The sequence below is a fragment of the Ochlerotatus camptorhynchus genome, unplaced genomic scaffold (assembly GCF_037179485.1).
Source record: "Ochlerotatus camptorhynchus isolate MF236.1 unplaced genomic scaffold, CSIRO-AGI_Acam_v1.1 ptg000538l, whole genome shotgun sequence".
In the NCBI taxonomy this organism is placed as follows: Eukaryota; Metazoa; Arthropoda; class Insecta; order Diptera; family Culicidae; genus Ochlerotatus; species Ochlerotatus camptorhynchus.
In genome coordinates this window covers 434,653-448,874 of record NW_027041021.1, presented here as the reverse complement: position 1 = coordinate 448,874, position 14,222 = coordinate 434,653, and the positions used below count along the sequence as shown (strand labels likewise).

The 14,222-nt window shown below is 38.1% G+C and overlaps 1 protein-coding gene across 1 annotated transcript in view; it reads left to right on the top strand.

Moving 5' to 3' along the window:
* The first annotated feature begins 10,579 nt into the window (after positions 1-10,579).
* Positions 10,580-14,222, top strand: part of LOC135713121 (SCY1-like protein 2) — a 79,930-nt gene continuing 76,287 nt past the window's right edge. Inside the window, exons 1-4 of the mRNA XM_065236233.1 lie at positions 10,580-10,774; positions 10,852-11,457; positions 11,521-11,729; positions 11,788-12,460. Coding sequence (XP_065092305.1) covers positions 10,648-10,774; positions 10,852-11,457; positions 11,521-11,729; positions 11,788-12,460 — 1,615 coding nt within the window. The 5' untranslated portion in view covers positions 10,580-10,647. The remainder of the gene's footprint in view (positions 10,775-10,851; positions 11,458-11,520; positions 11,730-11,787; positions 12,461-14,222) is intronic.

The window sequence follows — 14,222 nt, the reverse complement described above, 5'->3', positions numbered from 1 at the left end:
CACGTCTCTTCACGCTCGCTCAATCTTCCTCAAAAGTGAGTAAAAGCTAACACACGGTAACCAGCACGCTAACTTGAAAGTACCCATTAATGGGTAAAAAAGACCAATTTTTAAGAAAAGTGGCTTAACTCATTAAATGAGTAAACCCAATATTACTAATTAATGAGTATTTGACGCATACTTTAAAAATGGGTACTTTTTAGCTTTCATGTTCTTACTGGAGATGAATAAAAAATACCCATTTTATCAACAAAATTATTTTATGGGCTTCCTGCCGTTAATAATTTAACCAAATATTAAAAGTAGTCAAAAGAAAAAAACAAATAAGAATCTTTTATATAATAAATATAATAAAATATGTGTTATAGGTTGTAACCTGCCACCCTTTTGACGAGAAAAGGTTGTTCCGGCTGTTCCAATTTCAACTCTCGTCACCGTCTTCCATTGCCAAATCATCCTGATATTCGATGGAACCCGAAAAAAAATAACAACAAAAATACATTAAAAAACAATGTAACAATAAGACGAAAATTATTGTCTTAGCAATGATTTATATTGTTACGTCTACAATAAATTTACCTTGATTTATGTTGTACAAAACAGTAAATTTCATGGTAAATGGAAAATTTACAATAAAAAAGGGGGGTTGTTAAGTATCTTAACAATGAAATTTTCGTGATTTCCCCGAGGATTTCCCCATATAATTGGTTTTCAATAACATTATATATTATTGTTATTTTACTGTTGGTTGGCGAATTTATTGATTAAAAAAAATAACAGTGTACTTTAGAGTGTATGTGTTGGCTTGACAGATCTACTTTATCGACTTTAAAAATAAATCGAAAAAATGAAACATCGCTCCGGGAAGGGAAGCGGTATGTCTGTTACGGGTGAGTCCTTTTTTTACTGGTTATGGATTGAGATACGATCCGGAACTTGTGAGAAATGGAGGCCAACTCCCCTGAACTCGATCTCTCTACGTCACGTCTCCTTGGTGGTTGAGCGTCGTTGATAAGTTAATGCATTCTACTGGAGAGAATCGCCCATGAAATATGCTTCCACCTGTGAGTTCCTTCCTGACATCTTCAAGTGGTGGAATCTTTTATTATTATATTGTATGACCAAAGATGAATACTAAGATGAAACTGTCGGAAGAAAAACTTTCTATTTTAGTGTCTTCTTTCACGGTCCCTTTCATCCAAGGAGAACCCCCCGTATTCAAGGTAATTTTGTGGTTTTGCTGCCCCCTCGGAAGAGATGAAATTTTGCGCTCATTTTTATCAAAACAATCACACCAAAATCAGAGATGTCCCATTTTTTAATTACTCGATTGACAACTAATCGATTATTTTTTTGTTCGCTGTGCTGCCATTTTTCCACCAATGAGAGTGCAGCACATGTTTGAAACGATCGGTGATGATCCTGTGGAGATGTTAATGCTTATATCGGCAAGATCTAACCGATTATAAATAGTTTACTTTTCGGTTCGTTAATCGATTAAACGATTATTCGAATGAAAATCGGACATCACTAGATGAATGTGAAACGTCATTTCAAATATAAGGCCGTTCATAAATAATGATACAATTTGAAAGGGACCGGTGAGAGCACATGTTTGAAACGATCGGTGATGATCCTGTGGAGATGTTAATGCTTATATCGGCAAGATCTAACCGATTATAAATAGTTTACTTTTCGGTTCGTTAATCGATTAAACGATTATTCGAATGAAAATCGGACATCACTAGATGAATGTGAAACGTCATTTCAAATATAAGGCCGTTCATAAATAATGATACAATTTGAAAGGGACCGGGGCTAATCACAAATTACGTCTCCATGGTAACTGAAATAAACACGAGTGTTCACCGGTTGGTATGACTGCACGGAAAAGGTCTGCATTAAGCGGGATTTAGATGAGGCAGGTGAGTTGAATTCAACTCAAACCGATCTGGTCGTAGGCGTTCAATTTACTTGACAACGAATAGAACAAGTCCGATATCGGTCAGATTTCTGGACGTTCCTTTCGCAGTTCAAGTGAGTTGAACGCTGAATTGAACCATCTTAACCCAGCTTTAGAGAGGGTCTAGGATAAGAGATGAGCGGACGCGGATTGGCTGGTTCTGAGCCAAACGAACTGTCAAAGCCAGAGCCATACGAGCAGCGCCTATCTTGATTTCATTGGCAGTGTTGCTGTCCCTCTCATAGTCTGCATGCTTCAATTAGATTTTTTTTATTATTCGCGAGGTAACCCACAATGAAAACACACCAATATTTAATGTAACAACAATTTTTATTGTAATAGAGTTGTTCATTATTGTTCATGTTCGAATCATGTTAACAATAAAGTAAATGAAAAATACGATAAAAATCATTGTAACAACATTTTATTATGTACATTCATTGTACAGCTAGGTTCCAGTTTTGCCATTTTCGGATGAGTACAACATTTTAACAATCATTTGTATTGTCGACAATAAATATTAATGTTAGAGCATTGTTTCCACTGAAAATTTCACTGTAATTTTTTTTTCGGGAATTCCACTGGTTCCACGGATACCCAGTAAAATTAGTTGAAACGCATTCATTCGCCAGTCTCCACTAATCGAAGCTAACGGCAATCTCCTGTACTTTCATTCCGCTAACCTGAAACGGAACTGAGAACGGAACACATCACACTTCTAGCTTGACTTCTAGCTCTTACCTCTTGAAAATCACCTCGGTTTGCTCGGTTAGACTTCTGTCCGGTGCACTATTTTCACCCGAATTAATACCGGCCAGATGGAATCTGCTAGCACAATCAAACTTCCGTTCGAGCTTCCTCCGCGTATCCTCTTGAGCCGTGATTTTTTTCGACATGTTTCCAAAATGCAAAATAACAATAATGTCTTTACCCTTTTTTATTGCATGAAGTCATTTTTTAAAGTGAATAAAAAGTAACCATTTTTCATTTTTGGAAAATACCCATTTTTTGACAACTTACTATGGATTTCAAAAAAGAGTAAAAGATACTCATTAAATGGGTACTTTCAAGTTAGCGTGAGCGTAAACACGTAAATGAGAAAATAATACACATTTTTTTATATTTATATCTTCTTCTTGTTCGCATTTCAAGCTTATTGCTTAGCGCATATAAGCTTATTGCGTGCTCTCAACTTAGTGTTCTAAATGCACTTCCACAGTTATTAATTGAGAGCTTTCGATGCCAATACCAAATAAACGCTGTCCAGACTGGAGAGTTATAACATGTTATAACGGGTGTCAAATAATTGCAACACAGAAACCACCATCAAGATAGCGCTGTAACATGTTATAACTCTGTAGTCTGAACGTACTAATACTCTATGCCCAGGGAAGTCGAGAAAATTTCCAACCCGAAAGATTCCCTCGACCGGACCGGGAATCGAACTCACCGCCTCCGGCTTGGTAATACCACAAACGAAAGTGATCTTCGCTGAAATATATACAAATGGCGTGCGTAAACAAGGCAGGATACAGCTAAAGCCCTACAGTAAAAGCAACCGGTGAACACTCGTGTTTATTTCAGTTACCATGGAGACGTAATTTGTGATTAGTCCCGGTCCCTTTCAAATTGTATCATTATTTATGAACGGCCTTATATTTGAAATGACGTTTCACATTCATCTAGTGATGTCCGATTTTCATTCGAATAATCGTTTAATCGATTAACGAACCGAAAAGTAAACTATTTATAATCGGTTAGATCTTGCCGATATAAGCATTAACATCTCCACAGGATCATCACCGATCGTTTCAAACATGTGCTGCACTCTCATTGGTGGAAAAATGGCAGCACAGCGAACAAAAAAATAATCGATTAGTTGTCAATCGAGTAATTAAAAAATGGGACATCTCTGATTTTGGTGTGATTGTTTTGATAAAAATGAGCGCAAAATTTCATCTCTTCCGAGGGGGCAGCAAAACCACAAAATTACCTTGAATACGGGGGGTTCTCCTTGGATGAAAGGGACCGTGAAAGAAGACACTAAAATAGAAAGTTTTTCTTCCGACAGTTTCATCTTAGTATTCATCTTTGGTAAAAGTATGGACGTCTGTCAAAAGTTGTTCCAATCGAACCGTCAAAATGCACCGCTTTTGCTCGATTGGAACAGCTTTTTTCAGTTTTGTGGTGACAGTCGTCCATACTTTTACTGTAGGGCTTTAGATACAGCATCCCTAATAAAAATTGTATGGTTAATTTGCTTAACGACGTGTTCTGGGTATCATCCAAACCATTTATGGAATAGTTCAATGATTTGGGTTAGCATTCGTTTATGGTTATTTTTTATTAGGAATAGTTTGAAGTTTTTTTTAACCCATTAATGAGTATAAAATTACACATTTTTTGACTGGTACACTCAAAAATATTACTACAAAGATAGATTAAAATTTAATCATTTTATGGTTAAGCAATGTTTATACATTGATCCGATTAAAATTTCTTTCAAAACTATACTAAATCTGAATAATGGCGTGTAATTAGTTCCCTGCATAAAAAGGAAACAAACAGCTTGTTCCGCATTAAAAAAAAATCCCACCTAGTCCAGAACTGGACATTCTCCGGTAAGTTATTACTCAAATAGTATTATAAACATTTCTACACTAATAAAAATTCAATGATTATTTTTATGTGTCCCACACATGAATTTTTGCAATGTGATTAACAAATTATATATATGTGTCGGACACATAGTTCTTATGTGTACACATGAAATTCATGTGTAACCACACATACTATTCATTTGACTCATAAGTTTCATGCGTACTTCTGAGTGGATTCTGTTTATGTTTGGACACATGATAATCATGTGGTATTTTACATGGAAATTCGCCAATAAAAATGTGTCGAATTTTATGAGTATACTAAAAGAGGAAATTGTATCCAATAGCTCAAATCCACCCTGAAAACAAGAGCAAATTTTCATTACGTCGAATGTAACAAAGGTAAACAAAGTCGAGCTATCAGTGTCAATCGATTCTCCTGCTATTACACTATATGCTGTCCGAATATAGGATCAAATCCCATTTTTAAATTTATTTACCAGTCAAATTGCTTTTTGACGTAATCACCTTCCGATCAAAATAGTTTTCGATGTTACTTAAGTCATCCAATTTCTATGGAGATGCCGTTTGACTTAAGTAACAGCGCTGAGAAACCCGTGAAAAGTGTACGTTCGTCGTTTCGCTTTCTCATTATTAAAGTGAATAAATCGAACTGTTTGTTGCTAAGATGATTTCGGTGGTCCTAAAATGATGAATGGGCTGCACGTAAGGAGACGTAATTGATAATTCTCCCGAATATCCTGGTAAATACACTTTGACATAAATAACAATAGGGGCCACCAAACGACGTATAATAACTTTTGACTCAAAAACCAGTATTTTTTAGCATGAAAGCTAGCGATTTGCATTTGTATGATTAAAACCCTGCTAAATATGTTAAACATTGCTATCACTATGAGATTATATGTGTTTACTTGGAAATAGGAATAAATTTTCGGTCATCAAAACAAAACATTATTTTTCTCGGATTGGTGCGAATGTTACTTACGACATAATGAAAATTTGCTCTTGATATCATACTTTATGTCGATGATATTCTGATCTTTTGCAAATATCTTACCCAAATAGATTGGCTTAAGAGTCAATTATCGAATGAATTTAAGATGAAAGACTTAGGAGAGGTAAAGCATTTCCTCGGTCTAGACATCAGTCGAGATTTCGAAGCTGGGAAGTTAGAATTGTCACAGGAGAAATATATAGGACATAATATTATGCAATAATAATATTGCGATACCTCCAGGGGACAAAGTCCATGCGAATCGTGCTGATGAAGAAGGATGACGTAGTGCCACTCGAGGGATACGTGGACGTTGACTACGCGAACGATGAAGATGATATACGATCGATTTCGGGACAAGTGTTCTACGTATACGGAAACATCGTGTCATGGTCATCAAAGAAGCAGGAGATCATAAGCCTATCGTCGACGGAAGCTGAGCTAATTGCACTGTGCAACGGTGTAAAGGAAGGAATTTGGTTGGTCAAATTACTGCGTGAGATTGGAATTACCGCAGTTCCATTCACGGTATTTGAAGACAACCAGCCTTGCATACGAATTGCAGAAGAACCGCGTGAACATCAAAGAACTAAACATATTGATGAGAAATATATGTTCGTTAGGAGTTTGATTAGGAATAAGACGTTAATTTTAAAATACGTATCGACAAATATGCAAATCGCGGATGTGTTTACTAAAGCATTAACTAAGATTAAGTTTCAGGAAATGATTAGTTATCTACAGCTAGTAAATTGAGGGGAAGTATTGAAAGTGACAATTTATGCGAGTGTATAAAATATAAGACACATTGTTTTTGCACTGGGTGTGCTAGATTTGACAGGAGATTAGAAGAAGAGAGCCGAGAGAGAAAGAGAGACGAGAGTGAATGTACACGGAGAAAAAATACTACCCAAAATTTGAGTTCTTTTTACTTAATATTGACTTCAGCCTCTCCCTTGCACTCGTTATTGTTGTCAAAAAAGGAACGAGAGATTCGACCCAACGATATAGTTCAGCCCAATAAGTTACTTTTGAGTAAATTGCATATTCTCAAATTTACGTGAATTAAACTTAATTTTGGGAGACTATACTTAAGAGTAGGTAATTTTTTTGCTGGTGTTAAATGGAAACTACTATACACAGCAAAAAAAAATGTAATATCGATCAATGTAATTCAAGCTGATGTATGAAATAATGATGTAATAGCAAAAAGCAGATATACAATATTAAATCAATGGATGTAATTTTGTTCGCAAAATCGATGTACATCGTACAACGTTATATTACACAACCGATGGATTGACCTGGTTGCAGCAGTTTGGATGTAATATTCAACAACTTTTTTTTCTGTGTATGCGATTTACTCAAATTTGGGTTATTGGGCTGAACCCCAGAATTGAGGGAAAAGTACTTAATTTTGGGTAGTTTTTCATCTCCGTGTAGAACATAAACAGACAAACCATGGTGGGTATATAAATGGTGATACAGCTTTGTCACTATATAGGCAAAGAGGTCGCGGGGGGGAAAAGTGCGGTTTTAGAGCAAATTGTAAACAAACTCGGTCGCTGTCCCATACAAAAATCCAACATGGCTGAATCATGAATTTGACACATTAAAACACCTATATATAGTCACCTTGAGACAAACAGTTTGTCGCGTGTGTATCGCAATTGGACCTGGTAGAGTAGAAATCATTAGAGAAAGTTGATGTCATATTGATGATTCTGTGTACTGTGATATAGTATGAATATACCACAGACAAACAGACATAACTCTTGCAAGCTGTTCATCGAACATGCTTTTAACGGTCAGTTTTTAAAAGTATCGTAGTTGGTAGTACCGCCACCTGTATCGCGCATAGTCAATTCCCTTGCATTTGACGTTTACACACTACCGCCATCTGTTCAGCGTACTACCACAAACGAAGTGACAGACGACTAACTGGCGAAGAAATCCATTTAAATAATGTGGTTCACTGTAATAGAATTTTCTTGGAAGCTTGTGCCATCATCCACCAGATGGGTTAGTTTTTTTGTTTTGATTTGTACAAAGTTGATTTTGTGTACAATGATTCTTTGACAGTGTGCAAAGAGGGCGCATCATTTTGTCATTTTTTTATGCATTTCAGTTTTGAATAGAGTGAAAGAGATAGAACCAAAACATTCTAATACATTTGGTGAAAATGCTAGTACAATCCAGTAGTAGTGTTGCCATGTGGTACAATCCAGTAGTAGTGGTGTTGCCATGTGGTACACTGAAAAATTGAAATAGCAGGTTAGTCACCAAAGTTTTCGAGCCGCTCCGTCTGTCACTTCGTTTGTGGTACTACCCACCACAGTGTACTCTACAGATGGCGATAATGTTTTAGCGAAGATGTTTTACAGTGAGAAATGTTCAATGTGTTATGTCTGTTTGTCTGTGAATATACGGTCGAGTCTTCGTTAACATTCATTAAAAGCATCTATTACTGAAAGGAAGTGCCGAAGTCCTGCGTATTATAAAGACTGAGATTTCAGGTTTGGATTAATATTAGATTCATTAGTTGGAGATTTCCGAATTGAATCTAATTAGATAATTAGATAATTAACAAAATCGGTTGGAAATTTCCAAATTAATTAATTATTTTAACAGTTAGTGTCATCTTGTGTTCTCTCAAGTTGCTAGGTCTCCATCGGTGTACACCATGTTTGTCATTTTCTCCAGTATGTCGCTTAGTTCTAGATCAAGAGCACATTGCTCTAAAAACCTTGTGTTCTCAATCCCTACCCTGCCACCAGTTTAAAAATCCATATTCGAATATGTAGATACGTATTTCTAAGCAGAATTTAATTCTGAACAAGAAAACCTAGGCGATATCCAAATTTGATGATAACTGGTTAGCGTTATTTCCCACGCCAGTTTGAAAAACCCCGTTTCAAGATAAACGCGTTTAAAGATATTTTTTTTTTTAAATTCTTTATTAAAGGAAATTTTTAGCCTTAGGCTAGTTCATCTCTAGAAGTTTAAAGATAAAATTGCTCTCTCAGCGCGCCGGTACATGTTTTAGGAAATCGCTTCGTAAAGCAGTTAGGAATATTCTGGCGGACTTGGAGTCTTTTCTAAATTAAAGTATACATCCCAAGGAACATTTTAAGCAAAAAAAAAATGCATGTTTTTGAAAAAAAAAAATTGAATCTTAGCGTATATACCCGCATAAACGCGAACCATCACATCAGGCATAACATTTGATAACGGCACAAAAGCATTTGTAAACAAACTTTCTAAGGCCCTTTACAAGCGAACCAAAGTACGCCCACGCAAACCAATACCACTTTCGGAAAGGTGATAGTTGCCCCTATCCGATGATGTTGTTGGTTTGCGTGGGCGTACTTTGGTTCGCGTGTAAAGGGCCTTAGAAAGTTTGTTTACAAATGCTTTTGTGCCGTTATCAAATGTTATGCCTGACATGACCTTACCGATAATGGTTATAAATTGTTTATAATCCCTGCTAAACTTCAACTGAAATGGTTATGGAACTTTACATGAACGTTTGTGTGATAAAGTTTTAACCTTATGTATTATGGTTTTTTGGAAGCGGACCTTACAAATAATGGGTTGTTAAGAACCATTACCATTCCAAATTCTTGTTTTCTCCATACATTTTCGGAAAGAGAACTATATTAGAACGTTTTTACTTATGGTTTGAGAACATTAATGGTTATGGTTATGGTAGTCAGTAAGGTTCATTAATGGTTTTGTATTATCACTCAACTTTACGTGAAATATATCGTGAATTGGTAATCATTAATTTACAGGCAACCAATTCGCGATATATTCCACATAAAGTTGATCGATGTTACAAAACCATTCATGGACCTTACTGGTTACCATAACCATTACCATTAATGTTCTCAAACCATAAGTTAAAAGGTTTTAGTATAGTTTTCTTTCCGAAAATGTATGGAGAAAACAAGAATTTTGAATGGTAATGGTTCTTAACAACCCATTATTTGTAAGGTCCACTTCCAAAAAACTATAATACTTAAGGTTAAAACTTTATCATTAAACGTTCATGTAAAGTTCCATAACCATTTCAGTTGAAGTTTAGCAGGGATTATAAACAATTTTAACCATTTTAGGTAAGGTTTATGTTATGGTTCGCGCTTATGCGGGTACACAATCACAATCACACTCTAGTATATGGTGTTTTGAAATAGATGCACATTTTTTCAAGCAGAAATTCAAAATTTATTTGTCTTATCCATGACCAAGTTCCCTCATTCGGTTCAAAATGCCGAGAATTCTACCACGCTTGCTATCGCTGATTCTTAAGAAATGGCCGAGAGCGTATCAAAGTAAACTTAAAGAACTATAATGGCAAACATTTGTATCCTCGTGGCCATCGATCAGTCTTCCCATTAATTTTCCGGAAGATCATGCTTCTCTCGATGAAGAACCAAATTTGTCGATAGCTAATATAAACATTGCCATCTGTCATCTAGTGTGTATCAAACTCTCTTTACCCAGCGATGCAAATCGATAACAAGGAGATTATAAATGTGCATCGATGGCAATCTTTATTGTTCTTTACCAAAGTTCAACGTTACGATGGTATCAGTATTCAAATATTTTTAGATGAATATTTATAAAGAAAACTGTAGTCCTTGTGACACATCGAAATTAGAAGAAATTTAGTATGACATCTTTAGGATTACTATCATGCGACCGATAGAGAAATTATCTTAAATGTAAGTATCGATCAATAAAGTTTTTTAAATATATTCATCGAAATCAAAGAAACTTGAAAATAAAGAATTACCGACATTAATCTTTATTTTTGTGTAAAGAACTTTGAAGAAGTTTCACGAATGGTTGGTCGGCATCTGATTTTTCTATTAAAAACAATCGGAATACTTCGTTCAGTGCAAACCAACCAATCAATAACCAAGACAACAGATGTGCTGGCGAGAAGGATCAACTATGGTCTTAGCCTGTCGATGTAGACAAAAAAAAGTTACAATCAAAAACATTTAATTTTATGGTGAAAAACCTGTTCGACGCGATATTAATGCCAAGGATTCTTAATCATGGAAGTATTCAATAAACTGTACACTTCGGTAACGCAAACCGTTTCGCAATTGTCGTCAGTTTTACCTGGAAATCCCGTAACAAGAGAATACGACATAACTGGACATATTGCAAGCGCCGGAAGGGGTGAGTAATGTTTTGCAAGCGATTCTTCTGTAAGTTGGAATTACGATATATTTGAATTAATGTTTAATTGACTCCAGGATGTATGTGGAAAATTTACACGGGGACTAAAAAGTCAACAGGGCAAGAAGCATCAATATTTCTTTTGGAAAAGAGATTACTTGAGCGATATTCTAAAGAAGACAGAGAAGAGATCTTTGAAATTGTGAGGCGTGGAGTAACACAAATTACGAAAATTCGCCACCCACAAGTACTAACAGTGCAGCATCCACTGGAAGAAAGCCGAGAAAGCTTTGCTTTTGCAACGGAGCCTGTTTACGCCAGCTTAGCTAACGTTCTTGGTGATACTACAAATATTCCATCGTCGGTGATATCCGAGCTTGGTAACTACAGTTTGTACGAAACAGAAATTAAGTATGGTCTGTTGCAACTAATCGAGGGAATCCAGTTCATTCATAATGAAACAAAGTTGGTACATCGAAACATCAGTCCCCACAGTGTGGTGCTGAATTCTTATGGAATTTGGAAAATATTTGGTTTTGACTACTGTGCCAGCAATGAAAACGCGAACCGATACGAGTACAATCCCAATCTGAACATTCTGGCTATTCCAAGCTTGGAGTACACGGCTCCGGAATGCGTACTGGAAAGTGCTTACTCTTCACGTGCTGACTACTATTCATTAGGTAATGCGAGGTGATAGAAACGTACTCTTAACAGCTTTTAACACATTTGCTATATATGTCCAGGTGTGCTCATATGTGCAATATATGCAAAGAAATGCAATCCATTCAAAACTTTCGGTCGAGACTACACGGCATTTAAGAAACATGCCCAGGAATTGCGTTCGGCGAAGTGTCCTTGTCTGATGAATGTGCCGCAGGCAATGCGAAGTAACGTTGAAAAGTTGCTGACTGCCAGCCCCGAGCGAAGGCCCGACTTGGTTCAGCTTAGTAAGGTATATGTATCATCGGGTCGAAATATCAATTGTGTCAAATTGTTTTCCGTTCCAACAGGTACCCTACTTTGACGACATTGGAGTGAAAAGTCTCAGTTATTTAGATACGCTATTCCAAAGGGATAACCAGGATAAAGCTAAATTTTACAAGGGCTTGCCGCAGATTATAAAAATGCTTCCTGCGCGGATCAATCTACATCGAATACTAACGTGCCTCGTAAAAGAGTTCATCCATCCAACAATGATACCGTTCGTTTTGCCAAACGTACTGTTGATTGCAGAGAGCTGTACCAAGACGGAATACGAGAAGCATATCTTTCCACATATAAAATCCATCATGAGTTTGCAGGACCCAGTTCAAATTCTGCTCATATTCATGCAAAATATGGAGCTACTGCTGAAGCTGACTTTGCCCAACGATGTGAAGCTCTACGTTCTTCCGATGGTGTACAAAGCCCTTGAATCGAGCTCTACACAAGTTCAAGAACTATGCCTAGCGGTTCTTCCATCATTTGCAAATCTAATCGATTACCCTTCAATGAAAAATTCGCTGTTGCCACGCATCAAACATCTGTGCTCGAAAAGCGGTGTTGCATCAGTTAGGGTAAATTGTCTCTTGTGCGTCGGGCAGCTGCTTCCTCAGTTGGACAAGTGGCTAGTCTTGGATGATATATTGGTGTTCTTACCGACTGTGACCCCGCGGGAACCGGCAGTCATCATGGCAATCATAGGTATGTATGTATTTGACTTCATAAGGTAAGGTATTTAAAATGAAATCAGACTGTCCACGAAGTTTATGGCCAAGCATAGAGAGCCATGTTTACCTTTCTTTCTACAATAAATTAAACTTCTTCCTAGAATCTAGCATCGGTACGAATCACATCGATATCGTTCTCTCTGAGAAGCAAGTCCCCTCCTTGGCCAATTTTTGCACCTTGCTGTTGGTGGGCGGGCTTAATTTCATACTCTTTAGTGGAGTGTTGGAAACGGTAGGTTTATGGCCGGCGTTGCTGGCTCATGCCGCGATAGAATGGCACCATGGGCAGGCAATGGGGATTACTAAGCTTCCCCTCTCTGATAAACCACTGCATGAGTAGCAGTGTTGCAAAATCTTATCATAATTACTGCAAATAACAGTGAGCGCTCAACTTCCGAGCCAAGCAGACGTACTTACGCTATCGCTATTTCTGGAAGTCGCTCTCAAGCTATATATCGTTTGTCACGCTGCGTTTTTCCATCGCCGAGCCGTAGCGTGTTCCCGCGTACTACGACTCCACGATGGCGCGTCGCGCGAACACATTCCGCATAGATTATGCGATGTTGCCGAAAAAACCGGACTATGCAAAAGTGCAAAACTTTGTTGGAACCATGTTGGGTTTAAAGCCCGGTGAAGTGCTTAGAATACAGTGTAGCAGAAATCTCGGGTGTGCCTTCGTGAAGGTCGTCGACCTGGAGCTGGCACAAAAAGTGTGCGAAGAACACGACGGAAAACACGAAGTGCAAGTGGGTGAGGGGAAGACGGTTCCCCTGCGAATAACAATGGAAGACGGGGCAGTGGAGGTGAAGCTGTACGATCTGTCTGAGGACGTATCGGACGAAGCCATCGTCAAATTCCTGTCCGCGTACGGTGACGTCATCTCAGTTCACGAACACATGTGCGGAGGTGATTTGTATTTTCCGCGCATTTCCACTGGTGTTCGGATTGCCAAGATGATCGTGAAACACAACGTCGAGTCGTGGGTCACTATCGACGGGGAATCGACGTTGCTATCCTATTTTGGTCAACGTCAAACGTGCCGACACTGCCGGGATTTCATCCACATCGGCGCCACCTGCGTGCAGAACAAAAAGCTGCTAGTGCAGAAGTCGTATGCCGATGCACCAACACCAACCAAACCAAATGCGAAGCCACGGAGCCAAAAGCCAACGTTGCAGACAAAACCCCCACCGTCGAAGAAGCCGAAACAGCAGTTGTTGTCGGTTACACAAAAACCAATTAACACGCAGTCGGAGACACAATTTCCTCCACTCACTCTCCCCATCATACCCGTATCGGGTCCAAAACCGCCGCCGGAGAAAAGGTCGCTGTCCAACACGTCCGGTCAACAGCCCCCTGATGGTGGAAAGTCCGAAGGCAACGAGACAGACGACTCGGCAATGTCAACGCACAGCACAAACTCTAGAGGACGCCCTAGAACCAGAAAGCGACGAGATGGTATCGGTGACGAGCGGGATCTGGAAAACCAATCGTGAATCCAATCGCCAGCTACAACATCGCTACTATCAATATAAACACGATCACCAACGAAACAAAACTCAACGCCTTCCGAACTTTTATCAGAACGATGGAGCTTGACATCGTGTTTCTGCAAGAAGTGGAGAACGAGTAGCTCTCGATTCCTGGCTATAACGTTGTCGCAAATGTCGATCATTCGAGAACGGGGACTGCAATAGCGCTAAAAGAATACATTCGGTTTTCCCATGTAGAAAAGA